Consider the following 15,197-nt stretch of genomic DNA (forward strand, 5'->3'; position numbering starts at 1 on the left):
ACACCGAAAAGGTATGTATTCTTGCTGACTCGCTCGCTTGCAGGGTATTCAATACAACACAATATGACATGATATAATTAATAAACACGACTCGAGGGAGGGAGATAGGTAGGAATGGATCATCCAATACACCAGCGCTGGTCCTCAGGGAGCCCGACGGCCTCGACCGGATTGGGCTGTTCGTCACTAATGCCCAGCAGAATCCTGAGGGAGAGCGGGTCTTTGGCACCCCATCGGTCCACGGACGCTCTGGCCACGAGGCGCGAGAAGAGCACGCCGCCTTCTTCGTCCCGCGAGACGGAGACCAGGACGCCGTAGTACAAGGACCGGTCGGGACCCGGGCGCCGGGGGAGGACGAGGGCGAGGTCGGGGATGTCGAGGACGTCGTCGACGTCCCGGAAGGGCGTGGCCACTGTGTTCCGCCCCATCACGCGGAACGTGTACCACACCGCATCGGATGCGTCCTGGAACAAGACCCGGTCGTCGCCGATGCGCGAGCAGGAGGAGTCCAGCTTGAACCTGAAGCCCGGGAATTGCACGTGTAGGCCGGCTTCGTCCGCCTGTGCGAGCGACGTCTGCAGCTCGAAGCGACTGCCGCCCCGATCCGGATACTGTTGGTAGGCGGGCAAAAGGCCCGCGCGGCTGAAGACGAACGTCCGCGGTGCCCAGCGAAAACCGTCGACGTCCATCTTGGCGCCGGAGAAGAACAGCGCGATGGCCGGAAAGGATCGTTGGAGGAGGATGAAGCGCCGCAACCGGTCGTCGTCCGGCGTGGCGAGGATGCCTTGCACGTTCAGCCCCAGGATCGCCGCCAGGCAGACGGCCTCGTCGGACTTCCAGCTCGTCGAGCGCCAGTTGACGGCCTGGAGGATGTACGCGGCTCGGGCGTCGGTGGTAGAGGACTTGAACGCGTACAGCTCGCGGAGGTACGCCAATCCTTCATGGGCGATCTGGGCTGCGGCACTCCACTGGCCTGTCTCTGAAAGCCTGTCGCGAGCACGGTCGCTGCGTTCCACCAGCTCTTTCCCGTCCAGAGCGCGGTCTTGGAATTGGAAATGCAGTTCCCGGGCAAACACCGCCTCTTGGAGCGTCCACAGACGTGACCACCAGACACTGTAGGAGATCCTCATGGCAATTTCTTCCATGGATGCGCCGGCGGTCGGCGACTTCAGAAGCTCCACGTCGACGACGAGCACTTTGGCTGCTTCGGCGTAGATTTGCCCCATGGCAACTATAGCGCGCCTCCTGGTCGCGGTGTGCTCTGGCTGCACGGGTACACAGAGCGTATCTATCCAGAATGGGATGTTAGCGTCAGCACGACCACGATTGTAGAGGTCGTTAACGCGGTGCTGCAACCGGGCCAGTTGACAGAGAGGCATCGAATTTGCATGAAGATTGCCAAACCCGTTGGCCCAGACGTGCGAAATGCAGACATATTCGGCGTCCGTGATCACAGCTACCCGAGGTTGATGCACCCCAGAAGCCGAATCACAGAGTCTCAGAAGCGGAGTTTTGCCACAGTTGATGAGAGAACACACTTGGGTGATATCGACTTCGAGGTGTGCGCAGTCACAGTTGGGGCCGGTGTGCTGACTTTTGTAGGTTGCATGGTCGACTTGTAGCGCCAGGCATTCCGTGATCAGGCAGCCTGAATGGTCTCGCGGGACGAGTCGAGGACCGAGCGAGATGGCGAAATACATCCCCAGACACGACTGACCTTGGTGATGTCTGGCAACATCTCTTCTGCACCACCCTTGTTCATAGAGCTGGTTGTCGATGACTTCGCGTGAATCTTGGAAGTAGGTCAGATGGGGCTCAAAGTCAGTTTGCGTCAGTATTGCCCGTTTGGCGCACATGAGCGTCTTGTGGAGGATGTTGATCGAGAGTATGACCGTGTCTGATAGCGGAGTCTTCCATCCGAGATACAGGCTGAGCGCCTCTGTCACTGCTTTGACGGAGCTGTCGGTGGCAGCTCTGCGCACTAAATTTTCTTTCGCGGGCCATTGTTGAACTGCCTTCTCCCATTGAGAGATGATGCGGCTGAGATTTCTTGAACTCACCACGAGGCCTCCTCGGTCAGTTGCACGAACGAAATCATAGGTTTCCACTGGTATCCCCGTCACAGAGTGTATCATACCAAAATACAACCAGGCCTGCAAGAATGAAGCTGCCTGCGCCGTAGTATTGCGCCCCCGATTCGTGAAGTCTCCATCTAAGAATGTATCGAGATCCCAACCTGTTCGAACAGGATACTCGGTCCAACTTTCGTTATCGTAGATGAAAGGGCAATCTTTGTCCAGCAGAAACGGAACTTCTACATGGGCAGATTCGGATGATGCAGTTGGCAAGTGGTCCATCGGTCGCGTGATGGAGGTGGAAAGTTCGGTTGTAGAGAGGGGCAAACGCCGTTCGAGATGGTCAAGTCGCCAAGGTCCATCCCCTTTGGCCCCCAAGTATTGTGGCTGGTGGTGATACGCAGCCTTGTTGTCAAAAAGAAACGCCAGATTCGTTGATATGCTGCTCGCTCATTGCGCCAAATGAGATCCAACATTTTGTCGTCAGTATCATGTGCTTGTTTCATACTTTGTCTTTGCCCTTAACAACTCCCCATGCCGCCAAAACATCCAAGGCATCGGCGCCATAATCAGCGTGCAAAATGCCAGGATTGAAGTCGCCCATCCGACGCCGAGTGCCTTGTAGAATTTTAGAGCAAAGAGGGGAAACGCAGCCGACAGGCCATATCTCGACAGCATCGCAGCACCAGCAGCCGACGCGCCGTAAAGCGGGCCATAGGCATCGACCATGAACAAGTTCATAGAGGCATACACCATTACTGTGGCGGTAAACGCCATGCCCTGGAATATGATGGGCACAATCCAGTGGACCTGAGCGTGTGCTGTCCACGCAAAGATCAACAGGCAGCCAGGAAGAATAAAGGATGCGATCATGCTCGGATAAAGGCGATGTTCTGGGGGAAATCGCTCATCTCCCCCCGAATCTTCAGCGCGAAACTGCTTCAGACGCGGCTGGTAAATGTACGTGTCGACTAAAATGAGCGGACAGGGCGAAAGAGCTGTACCAGCCATCAGACCGAGAAATGACAAGGACTGGCCTGTCACCGAAAAGTCATAGTAGCGCTGGAAAACCCAGGGTGAGGCGACGACGAAGGTGTACATCAAGCCGAAGAGGAAGCCATTATATAGGCATACAATGGTGACGATCGGCTCGGTGACCAGCATGTGGATGGGGCGGAGAAAAAGGGTTGTCAAGAAGTATCTGATAGAGGCAGGAATCGACCGGCCCTGTTGAGGAGGGCCCTGGATGTTGAGCCTCTTCGCTCGCCGTTGGAGGATGGTCTTCTTGTAGGTTTCTTTGGTGAATATAATCGGGATATAGAATGTGACAATGAAGAAGAGTGTGACCCATTGTGTCCAACGCCACCCTTTAGTCTCGACAACGAAACCTCCGAGGAGAGGCCTATATGGAGGAGGTCAGTGTCCAAACTTCCACCAAGCAACGATGGGCATACCCGAATACTGCTCCAAAGAATGGTATAGAATAGTAGAACGCTAACGAAACAGCTCTATAACGTCCGGCGGTATAGTCGACGATTGTGGCGGAGGCGTTGCTGATAGCTGGCGAGGCAAATACCCCAGCAAAGAATCTACAAACAATCAGAGATGCAGGCCCTTGGGAAAAGCCGGCCCCTAGAGTGAAGAGAGCGAATATAGGGGTGGTGGTCAAAAAGACTGCCTTGCGGCCGAACGTCTCGCTCAGAGGAGCCCCGATGGGAGGTCCGAAAGCCAGACCGAAATTATAGACGGATAGTGGAAGGATAGCGACCTCATCCGAGACGCCAAATCGCCTCGAGACGTCTTCATGCGCCGGGCTGTAAAGCGAAGCTGCCAGAGTGCTCACAAAGGCGAGAAAAGTGACTGCCAGTGTCGAGGATGTGCGGCGGAGCAGAGGGAAATTTCGAGGGTTGTCGGGGTCAGTAGGTCCATCCCAGTCTGTCGCCGTACGAGTGCGCTGTAGGACGCCTCTGTCGTCGACTTCAAGCTGTTCCTGCTTCGCCATATTTCCATCAAAATTGGCCAGAAAATTGCTGCTCCATCTCATGAATGGGTGATAAAATCAAAAGAACGATCTCCAAAAAGTGCGATATCGGTGAAGAAGCCGAGCCCTCCTCCATGCAGCGATACCAGCGAGCCAGATGACCTTTTCCCCGCATAGCAGGCGGATAAATCGGCTTCAAACCTACCTATGACGAGCAACCGGAGGCACTCCGACAAGTACCTGGTCTTTTCCTTGTATGAGTTACAGGATGTGCTTTAAAGAGAAATAGACGACAGGGGGTTCATTGGACGGTGCATGATCTGAGATGGTAGGAGCCGAAACAAGATGAGAGGATACAAGTTAGGGCGGCGTAGCCCCCGGCATCTCTTCGGGCGTGGACGCGATCAAAAATCAATTAAACGCGTCGAGGACGCGTCGACGCGCTCAACCGCAATTCCGCAGTTGACACTGCCTGCCCCCTCCCCCTTGCGCCCTGTATCGAGTAGAGAGAGTCAATGCGCTTCATCTTTTTTCTAACCTCATCATCACCACCCACGATAGCCTCGTCGACAACTTCCTCCAACGATGGCTCTCGACTCCCGCTCTGCCTACTCCCTCTCCGTCCTTCCTGCGCACAATGACCAACTGGGCGAACCGCGCACCGAACTCCAACAAAAGCTCAGGGATTTCATCCTCGCATTCCAACTCGACGGCGTTTACATCTACCGGGACCAGCTTCGGCAAAACGCACTCGTCAAGCAGTATTACTGTGATGTCGACCTTGCCCACTTGATTTCGTACAATGAAGAGCTCGCACACCGGCTCACGACCGAGCCTGCGGATGTCATACCACTATTCGAGGCAGCGTTGAAACAATGTACACAACGAATCGTGTTCCCGCACGACCGTGAGGTCCAGCTCCCGCAACATCAGCTCCTGATCCACTCGAGTGTCGCGCACATCTCGATCCGTGATCTGACGGCCGCAAACGTCTCGCACCTCGTCCGCATCCCGGGCATCATCATTGGCGCGTCCACGCTATCGTCAAAGGCCACGCTGGTGACGATCCAATGCCGCGGCTGCGAACACACGCAGCAACTCCATGTCGAGGGCGGCTTCTCGGGCATTACACTTCCCCGCCAGTGCCAACGGACAAAGGTCCCCGGCCAGGAGTCTGGAGACCCGTGCCCCCTGGACCCCTATTTTGTGGTCCATGAATCCTCGCAGTTTATCGACCAGCAGATCATAAAATTGCAGGAAGCGCCGGACCAAGTGCCCGTGGGTGAGTTACCACGTCACATCGCCGTCTCCGCGGACCGATACCTGACGAATCGAGTCGTTCCGGGGTCGAGATGCACAGTGATGGGCGTATTCTCAATCTATCAACAAAATAAAGGAACAAAGAAGGATAGTGCGGTTGCGTTAAGACAGCCGTACTTGCGCGCAGTGGGCATCCAAACGGACGCCGACCACACGGCTACTGGGGCATCCTTTTCCGACGAGGAAGTCCAGGAGTTCGAAGAAATGTCGAGGTCACCGGATCTCTACGAGCGATTTGCGCGGTGTATTGCTCCGTCGATCTATGGAAACATGGATATCAAGAAAGCCATTGCTTGTCTCTTGATGGGCGGCTCGAAAAAGATCCTCCCAGACGGCATGAAATTGAGAGGCGACATCAATGTCCTCCTTCTTGGTGACCCGGGTACGGCCAAGTCTCAACTCCTGAAATTTGTGGAAAAAGTGTCACCCATCGCGATCTACACGTCTGGGAAGGGTTCGTCGGCAGCTGGTCTGACCGCCTCAGTTCAACGCGACACACAAACACGAGAATTTTACCTGGAAGGCGGAGCCATGGTCCTTGCGGACGGCGGCGTGGTCTGTATCGACGAGTTTGACAAGATGCGTGACGAAGATCGAGTCGCCATCCACGAGGCAATGGAACAGCAAACAATCTCCATCGCGAAAGCTGGCATCACCACCATCCTCAACGCCCGTACATCGGTCCTGGCGGCCGCTAATCCTATCTTCGGGCGCTACGACGACCTCAAATCCCCGGGGGAGAATATTGACTTTCAGACCACCATTTTATCACGTTTTGACATGATCTTCATCGTGAGAGATGACCACGATAGAGTTCGGGATGAAAAAATAGCAAAGCACGTCATGGGCATCCACATGGGCAACCAGGGCGTCGAAGAGCAGGCCGAAGTCGAAATCTCCGTGGAGAAAATGAAGCGGTATATCAGCTTCTGCAAGTCGTAAGTGACATTTGTTATGCCATGTGTCTATGTGAACAACCCACTAATATGTTTTTCCAGTCGCTGTGCCCCGAGATTGTCGCCCTCCGCAGCAGAAAAGCTGTCGTCGCATTTCGTCTCGATTCGAAATCGAGTCGCTCGAGCTGAGGCCAACAGCAATGTCCGATCTTCCATCCCGATCACGGTTCGTCAACTTGAGGCCATCATTCGCATCACGGAGTCACTGGCGAAGCTCACCTTGTCCGCCGTAGCCGAGGAACACCACGTCGATGAAGCCATCCGTCTCTTCCTCGCCAGCACTATGGACGCCGTGTCTCAGGGAGAAGGTGCCGGCGGAATGAGCGGAAACAGAGAGTTGATGGAGGAAGTGAGCAAGGTGGAAGACGAGCTTAGACGGCGGCTGCCGATCGGTTGGAGCACGAGTCTGGCCACCCTAAAGCGGGAATTCGTTCAGGGGCGAGGATACAGCGAAGCAGCGTTAGCCCGCGCGCTGCATGTTCTGCAGAGAAGAGAGACAGTGCGGCTGAGAAATGGCGGCAGTCAGGTGTATCGAAGTGGAGTCTGATTGAGACACCTGGAGTCAGTGTTTACGAAGTGTCACGAGTACGTCTAATGCAGCCAACTTTTGTGGCTTTGTAAAGATCTGTCGTCCTATTTGCTGGAATGATTGGACTTTGGAGATATAACGCAGTAACCAGTTTGCGTATCAAGTCATGCATAGAGTGGCGTTTTAAGCGACGGACCAGTTGAACCAGAAGCCGAAAAGCAATATGGTGATTCAGAAATTTCCAGTTCACGCATTCCCTTTCTCTGTCGTTCGGGATGGATCGATCGCCTCCCAACCTCCGGTAGAAGGCGAGCCGATCGGCCCAGTGACTTTGATTCCTCTTGTGATCTCTCCCTCCACACCGACGACATCATGATTGGGGATGACACGGCAGCAAAGCCCAAGGAAGGAAGGAGGCCCGTGCCCAGAAGCGAGGGTGTGGAGCAGACCCCAGGAGATCGGATCTATGGTCGTAGAAAGCAAGCATCATGAATCTAGGGCAGTGGGCCTGGCGTTGTCACGGGGCCGTCACAGGATTAGTGCGCAAGTTGCTCCATACGGGCAATGTTGAATGCCCTATCTCAGGATTGTCTGATGGCTAAAGCAGGCGAGCCGTGCTTCCTGCCTCCTCAGAGCGCCTAAGGACAGACCAGGCCGCCCAGGAGAATATGTTACCACTGAGATAAACCACCTGCTCGTCGTCGATCTCAGGCTATAGTGTGTTGCTGAGCAGCCATACTCCCGTGCATAAACGCAATAATACCATAAGGAGAGTCAAGATGGCAAGTGCATCAGCCAGACGCGGAGCAAGTCTGTGCATCCCAAGACCCAGATGTGCGGCACCAGGGTGAGACAGCAACACACTTTAGCGATGGCGAGCGATCCTGTCGTGACAATTGGCCGGAGAGGGCATGAAGGCTGCAGAGCTATCATCTTGGGACTCGGCATTCTGTCGGCATCGACAAGTCACTAACAGTCTGCTGGGAGCAAGGGCTATGGCAGTGGCAGGATCCGTGGCGCACCAAATGACATTTCGGATCATTAGCCTGAAGGAAAGGAAGCTCGAGGTTGGACTCTGACGACGAACCCCTAAGACGGGAGAAGCTAGGAATGCGATTTCTTCCAGGGCCAAATAACGGTGCAAACGAGGTTCGCCCTTGTCCGCGAAGTATGCCAGGCATCTATGCACGCGTAGAGGCGAGTGGTGTCGATGGTACCTATTCCGACGGTTGAGCGGATGCGAGGTTGCTGAGGACTCATCCACCGTGGGGAGTGCCGCAACTGCAGGGGATGGTCGAAGATTTGAAATGCCAGCAAATTCATTGGACTCGATTGATCGATTTTTAAAGAGTCAAAAGAAGCGAGTGGGCGTGCGGATCCCGATCTCCGTATTCCCTGAAACAAGGGTCTAGCGCCCAAGGCTGCGACTCCTGAGCTGACCTCCTCTTGCATGACATGACACCGGCCGATTAGGGGGGAGGAAAGTCCTTGCGGCGCTCGGAAGTGAACAGGAGGCAAACATTCCAGGGCCACGGGCGGTTATACGAGACAGCCAGGAATTATGGTGGGACCAGGAGGAGTGTCAAACGAGGTGGTTGATCGGCGGGTGATGTATTGTAAAGTCTGATCGAACAGCCTGATGGTGCAGGCGATAGTCGATCTATCGAGGCAGAATGCCGAACATCGGAGGAAAAGAGGGCCATCTAACAACACAGAATTCCAAGATTGACATGAATGAAGGCGTCGATGACAGACGAGGGCAGACGAGATGGGAGGGTTTGCAGGGTGCTCGCCAAGCACAGGTAGAAGACGTCATGATTGGATGGTAGACGGCGAGTCTGGGGAGGCGGGCGTGAGCGGTCAAACCCGGGCTACTGGGCTAAGGGCCACTTGGGGCCACTAGGCCCGTCAGGGCCGCCTAACCAGCCAAACTCTAAGCCCGGAAGCCCTAAGGCGTGATACGCGTAGCATGACCATTCCCAGTATGGGCCTTGCTTCGCTAGCTAAAACTGCTGCATTGGCGCTGCAGCGGTTCACGTTCCCGACGCCCGATTCATGAACCTATTGAATCATTTTTTCTCGGATTCACTTCAACTGTCTCATATCCTCACTCCAAAATGCCTCCAACAACAGATCATCCTCTCCCGTCTCTCAGCAGCCAGCATCTTGCAATGTGTCCCACCATTCGCTGTGGCTTCGGCTAATCCCAGTTGACCTTGAATGAGAAGTCGATGCATCTACTGCTCGCAGGACGGCCGTGATACAGATTGACCGACCTTTCCTCTTTACTCGACGAGCTTTCACATCGGGAGTTGCCTCGTTTCTGCGAGGGTTGCGCGGTCCCGCTAAAGCGTTGCTACCCTGGTCTCCTCCATCCCCCTCTTCCGTCTTAGCTGCGATTCAGATTCGCGGGATGCTGGGGTTGCGCATATCTCTTCGCAAAGAATGACCACCGACGCCCTGCAGGAAATACGACGTTGTTGACTATTGCAAAACATGCAACACAGCCCCCTTCAAGTCCACCTCTCTGCATTCTATTTCGATTCGCCCTGGCGTCCCGTCTCCAGCGCCTCTCTGCCTAATCACCGGACAACCATGATCCCATCATTCCAGCTGGCAGCACAATGATGACGGCCTCATGGCAGGTTACACCAGATCTCTGCCCCCCCGGCACATTCCGTGTAGCAGACCAACCCGTCGCGATTCCTGAATGCGAGTCGATCAGGTCCCAGAGCCCCAGGCGTGGCTGCATGTCAGTGTGAATCGGCTTGAAAGCCCAAAATGGAGAAAACGGATGAAGCCCCGCAACAACAGGGACCGGCCATAACCACAGCCCGTCTTCAAATCATAGTGGCAGAGCATTGCTGAAATGTCGTGGAGTGTTGGTACAGGTCTAGGACAAAGGCGTAATCCTTGCTGCCGAAGGCACAGTAAGGACCCCCAACCGAAAGGGAATCTTCCGTACAGTCCCCTTTTCGCCCACGTAACTCCCAGATCAGCATCCGCTCTATCGGTGCTGCCACCAGACTTCAGGACAAAACTCGGTATTGCACTGACGACGTTGACATCATTCTTCGCTGTCTCAACACAATTTCGATCTGACGACTAGCCGATTGCAGCTCCAACACACCAGAATCTATCAGTAGTCAATATTCCTTCAGCCGATCGAGGACCAAGAGGAAATGTGGCGCCCGCCCTTTTCTCCTGTCTTGTTCATCCCATTCGCTCCATCTTTCTGCACTTGCCCTCGCCGAAAGCTGGTGGTCAGTGGAACGACAAGAAATTTTTGCTGGTCGAGCGACTTCGCGATCCTCCGGTGTCGATGTTCCAGTCCGAGCAGCCCTGCGTTTTGCCCATGCCCCTCCCTCCTTAACGGAGCAAGATCCCTGTTGGCCAGTAGAGATTGATAGGTCGAATTCCAATGGCCGGGCATAGACATCCAACCGCGGCCCCGTGTTCTGGCCCGCGGTCTTGTGCCCTCCATTCCACCCTCGAACACATTGGGACGGATGGCAATAGCTGAATTTGATGGATGTATTGCTCCATCGGGCTCCTAGTGGGTTGCCCGTGGAGGTCGTATCGAGGTCCTGACTGCAACTATCTCTTTTTTGGAGCACACCACGAACGGTACCATCCTCCTGGCGTCGAAGCATTCTATTCACATGCGTCGTGCCTGGAGCCTTATCCTAGAGCATACAAAAGGTCACCAATGTCTCTCGTGAAGTTTTCAGCTCCTTCTGCTGGGTCTATCCTGCATACCCTGGAGCCTGGTCTTATTTTCCCTGTAACAATAGTGATTGAAACTCTCGCTTTGCAAGGCTTCCCTGCTAGTAAGAGCCTTGCATCGTTGCCACTGCCGTCAACCCAATACACCGCCAGAAACTCTCAACCTATTTCAGAGCACAAATAACAGACATTGGGACAGCTCGGTCACAAAAGGTTCATTGGATATCTCGATTGTCTTTTGATGAATCGTCGTTCCCGCAGCTACCCCTGGACATGACGATGGAGCTCGCCGTCGCACCGCCGTCGCGAGTCGCAGCAGGTGTCACACTCAGGACCCCTCTCGTGGTTACATTCTCGGGATTACCACCCAAGGCAGACGACAAGTGTGAAGATGGAGAAGTCTTCGCACTGCCTGATCTAAGCGGAATATGGGTTTTTCTATCGCTTACAACTCCCGACATGCAAGAAAGCCTAGCGCCTCCGCGGGAAGATCTCTTGTGTGGGAGCAGAGCGGACTCCGTGCATGCAATCTGCGAGGAACAGGAGGTCGAACGGCCAACGATCGCGTACGCCACGTTTCCAGGGCTCAAGATCACCCAACCTGGCAGTTACCGCATCAAAGTCAACATTATTGATATGAATGCGTAAGATGTGACCGCAAGGAATGGGATCATGGGTTACTAATGACCATTTCAGGGCATTCAGGGCGGGCAGTGGCTTCGAAGGGGCAGCTGTGGTTCTGCCGTGTCTTCATTCCCCGGTTTTCGAGGTAGTCAAAGCCAGTGAGCACAGTGGCTCCGGTATTGTCTTTGGGATTCTTCACAAAAGACCGTGCTAACACAGCCAGAACCACAACTCGCGGAGACCATCAAGCGTTTGAGGTCAATTGGTGTTCGTCTGGGAGGCGAAGAAGAGCGACCGAGCCATTGAGGCTGACGACAGGCGTGGGAGGGATAATCGTCATTTGACATGGCAATGGACGGCCAACAGTATCTGGATAGGTCTGTTCTCAGCATGTCCTTGACGCTTGGGAATTCGGAGATGGGATGATTGGGTGGTCAGGAAAAGTGACGAAAGGGAGCCTGGCTTGCGAGTATTCTTGATGTTCCGTTTTGCTTGAGTATATCTGGTCCATGTATTGTCCCTCCTTTCAAGTCGTACTGCAAATCAATACCTGCTTGGGCACCTCGACCATCTTTAGTTCGTCTCTGCGCGTGAAGTACCAGGCACAGCGAGCCCTAGCACAACATGTACTCGTATTGGGTAGGTCTCGCGCTATTATTACTTCCTTTGGGACTTCGGCAGGTGGCCCGAATGTTGTTGACTCGTATTTGACAGCAACGCCGTGCGATCAGGTGGTGATAGAATACGGTTTAGCGTGACGGCCGGGTTCACGTGAGCAGCCCGCGGCTCTGATTGGTGCTACAGCTGCTCGTCAGAGTTGCCTGTCTCGGATGGTGTCTCGCTCTGGCTTTGTCCCGCCCCCCGACGCGATGCGAAAGTTGTTTCAACCCTGGCACGGCTCGACCTTTTCGCCCGCCCTTCCTGCGACGGATTGCCTGTATGCAGGGACTCGCCGCCCACTCCTTCAAACTTTGCTCTTTGTCTATTATTGCCCCGACGGGGACTGTTACTGCTGACAACTAGCGGCCAAGTCCTGTCCCCCCATTCCGGGAAAGACTATGCTGACCTCGCGAGGCCTTCCTCCCCCATATACACACGTCCACAGTCACAGACTCCGAACCTGATATCATGAGCCTGACCAGCTTCACCCGAAGAAGCAGCCTTCCCCTCCTTCCCAACCTCTTATGATCTTGCTAGTGAGGCGACTGCCCGCCCTTGGGTAAAGACTCAGGAATACAAAACCATGGCGGACCCTCAGCCTGCGCCCTCGACCTCCTCTCGTCCCCTTCCCCCCCACCTCCATCTACAAGAAACGCGCGAGAATGGATCGGCTGAGAGACAGTCTTCCTCTTCCGACGTCCATACCTGGGCCGACGACCGGATCTTGTTGACACCCCCCCTCCCAACCTCAGGAATCAATCCATTGGACCAGGCACTCTATCAAGCCAGCAATGGACGGAGCTTTCAGGCCAATGCCAATCAGCAAGCCGTGTCTCACAATGCACAACTCAACGTCTCGCCGCCCGATTCGTTGCGCATTCACCACGATGCAGCGCATCTCTTGAGCGGCCTTCATATCCGGACGGATGTTGGGGGTCCCAAACGTAGCAGCTCGACCCAGTCGATAGACTCGGAGTCCAGGTTGCGATCCAGTGCCTCTGCCGCAAGTCTACCACGTCGAGTTCCTAGTATCCGAGCCCACCTCCACTCTTCAGCCGGTTCGGTCTCTCCCGGTACAGTTATCTCCTCACCCCAGATCGCCGCAATGCTGGACATTACTCCTTTGCCTTCGCCGACCATGGCGGCCTTTGAGTCATGGAAGGCTCTTTCGCTGGCAAGGACCAGGTCCCGTGGCTCCTCCGTCTCTTCCGCTAAAGCTGAAGCATTGCCCCCTCCCGTTCTGCCATCACCCACCACTCCTCGCCGAAACAAAGGCTATCCAGGTTTGAGATCTTCTCCTCCCTCACGTCCAGGTACCTCCGATGGGCAGGCCCTTGCTGCCGACCACAGCCGCACTAGAAGTGTCAGTGATTATGTACCCGATCCTGTGGCCGTGCCGAAACCCCGGAACATTGCCGTGTCCGGCACTGGGGCGCCCCTTGAGATCACCGAGTCGCCGACGTCGATGCATCGGGAAGAATACCTCGGTCCACAAAGGAGACTGAGCAAGTCCATTGCCCGACCTCTCACGCCGCCCCGGCCGACCATCAAGACAGAGCGGAGCCATGAAGACGAGCCCGCCGCCAAACGGCCAAAACTCGAAATCTTCAATGCACGAAGCATCTCCACCGGAGAGCCGCGATCTTACGAAGCGATCCGGATCCTCGGCCAGGGGACTTTCAGCAAGGTCTACTTGGCCGTGCGGCAAGTCGACAACGATCGAAAGGACAACGTCGACTACCGGCAAGACAGTATCAATATGGCCGGCGTGCGGGCTCGATCGAGACGACTGGTGGCCGTCAAAGTCGTCGAGCATGGGCCCGCGGGCGGGGCCGATGCGGAGAGAATCGAAGTCGGCCTAAAACGCGAGGTGGACTTGCTCAAAGCCATCCAACATCCATCGCTCGTTCACCTGAAAGCCTTCGGGAACGATGACAATGTCCGTGCGCTGCTGGTCATGAATTACTGTCCGGGAGGAGACTTGTTTGATGTGGCGTCTACGCACCGCGAGGTCCTGATCCCGTCCCTGGTCCGAAGGATATTCTCCGAGCTGGTCTCGGCAGTGCGATACCTTCATCAAAAGTACATTGTCCATCGGGACATTAAGCTGGAAAGTGAGTCGACGGGAAACCCGTCTGTCCTTCTTTTCGGCGCTAACGATGGGTAGATGTGCTCCTGAACATTCCGGTGCGCGTTCACCCGGATGTGTCCAACTGGCAAACCCTCGATCGTGCGGTTGTCACCCTGACCGATCTGGGGCTCTCACGCCGCATTCCAGAACCGCCGGAGAGTCCCCTTCTCACCACACGGTGCGGCAGCGAAGATTACGCCGCGCCGGAGATATTGATGGGGCAACCCTACGACGGACGACAAACTGATGCGTGGGCACTGGGAGTTTTGCTCTACGCGCTGATGGAGGGTCGATTGCCCTTTGATCCTCTCCCCGGGGCACGCGGCGACCCGGCCGTTTTGCGTGCGCGGACCCCACATAGGATAGCACGGTGCGAATGGGCATGGTTCAAGTATGGCGATGAGGACGGAGATTGGGATCCAGTCAAAGGTGCCGAATTCGAAGGTGCACATGAATGTGTGGATGGCTTACTGAAGAGGAATACAAGGCGGCGACCGTTGGCCGAGATCCGGGAATTGCCGTGGGTCAAGGATGGGATCCAGGTTGACGGCGGTCTTCGATGGGTCGAAGAGGAACTGTAACAACACCCGGTTCACCTTTTTTCTGTTTTATGCTTCCTCTGGGACTCTTTTTTGCTCGGGGTGAGATGGAGGCACTTGATGCCGTTTGAATGAACACGGAAGCAGGAATGCAAGAAAAGAAACATAGACTTTCTGAATAGTAGTTGGCTAACGAGCCCTGTCTCTCCGGTGCGGATGGGAATGTGTATATCAAGATTCATAGACGTTGACGAGACGGACGTGGCGTGTGTTAAGCACCCGCTTCATTTTATTGCTTCACAGCAGGTCCATCTAGGATTCCAACCTGATTCCAGTCCATTTTCAAGGGAGATAATACCGGCGAGAAGATTCCTGTCTTCTTTTTTGTCGATGCCCGGAAAAAGAGGAGCCACCAGCGCTATTGGAGGTTATTATTATTATTATGTACATGCATATTATTCCACCGGAAAAGAGACATTTGGAGTGGATTTTTCTCCGCACACGCCCTTCATATAATACATATAAGTACATAATGTGAACCTCAGTGGGGGGAGCTCAGAAGAGAGTATTCTCCCGCCCGTCCTGGTGATCCACCGAAGAAGAAAAAAAAAACCAAAAGAGAAAAGAGGAGTTGAAGATATAGATAGACATATATC

The 15,197-nt window shown here is 54.8% G+C and overlaps 5 protein-coding genes across 5 annotated transcripts; 3 read left to right on the top strand and 2 right to left on the bottom strand.

Moving 5' to 3' along the window:
- Positions 1 to 119: 119 nt before the first annotated feature.
- Positions 120 to 2,357, bottom strand: AYL99_04073 (hypothetical protein; the record flags this gene model as incomplete). Its single annotated transcript, XM_018835587.1, has 1 exon — positions 120 to 2,357. One exon carries the CDS (start codon positions 2,355 to 2,357, stop codon positions 120 to 122), a length of 2,238 nt encoding a protein of 745 aa, XP_018695237.1.
- Positions 2,358 to 2,564: 207 nt separating this feature from the next.
- On the bottom strand, positions 2,565 to 4,077 carry AYL99_04074 (hypothetical protein; the record flags this gene model as incomplete). Its single annotated transcript, XM_018835588.1, has 2 exons — positions 2,565 to 3,477; positions 3,530 to 4,077. The coding sequence occupies 2 exons, from the start codon at positions 4,075 to 4,077 to the stop codon at positions 2,565 to 2,567; spliced, it is 1,461 nt and encodes a 486-aa protein (XP_018695238.1).
- Positions 4,078 to 4,641: 564 nt separating this feature from the next.
- AYL99_04075 (hypothetical protein) lies at positions 4,642 to 6,879 on the top strand (the record flags this gene model as incomplete). The annotated part of the gene is made up of 2 exons (XM_018835589.1): positions 4,642 to 6,314; positions 6,375 to 6,879. The coding sequence occupies 2 exons, from the start codon at positions 4,642 to 4,644 to the stop codon at positions 6,877 to 6,879; spliced, it is 2,178 nt and encodes a 725-aa protein (XP_018695239.1).
- Positions 6,880 to 10,866: 3,987 nt separating this feature from the next.
- AYL99_04076 (hypothetical protein) lies at positions 10,867 to 11,517 on the top strand (the record flags this gene model as incomplete). Its single annotated transcript, XM_018835590.1, has 3 exons — positions 10,867 to 11,231; positions 11,284 to 11,387; positions 11,435 to 11,517. 3 exons carry the CDS (start codon positions 10,867 to 10,869, stop codon positions 11,515 to 11,517), a joined length of 552 nt encoding a protein of 183 aa, XP_018695240.1.
- A 937-nt stretch (positions 11,518 to 12,454) lies between these two features.
- On the top strand, positions 12,455 to 14,583 carry AYL99_04077 (hypothetical protein; the record flags this gene model as incomplete). The annotated part of the gene is made up of 2 exons (XM_018835591.1): positions 12,455 to 13,985; positions 14,039 to 14,583. 2 exons carry the CDS (start codon positions 12,455 to 12,457, stop codon positions 14,581 to 14,583), a joined length of 2,076 nt encoding a protein of 691 aa, XP_018695241.1.
- Positions 14,584 to 15,197: the final 614 nt, after the last annotated feature.

Source organism: Fonsecaea erecta (genome assembly GCF_001651985.1).
Source record: "Fonsecaea erecta strain CBS 125763 chromosome Unknown Scaff3, whole genome shotgun sequence".
Taxonomy (NCBI): domain Eukaryota; kingdom Fungi; phylum Ascomycota; class Eurotiomycetes; order Chaetothyriales; family Herpotrichiellaceae; genus Fonsecaea; species Fonsecaea erecta.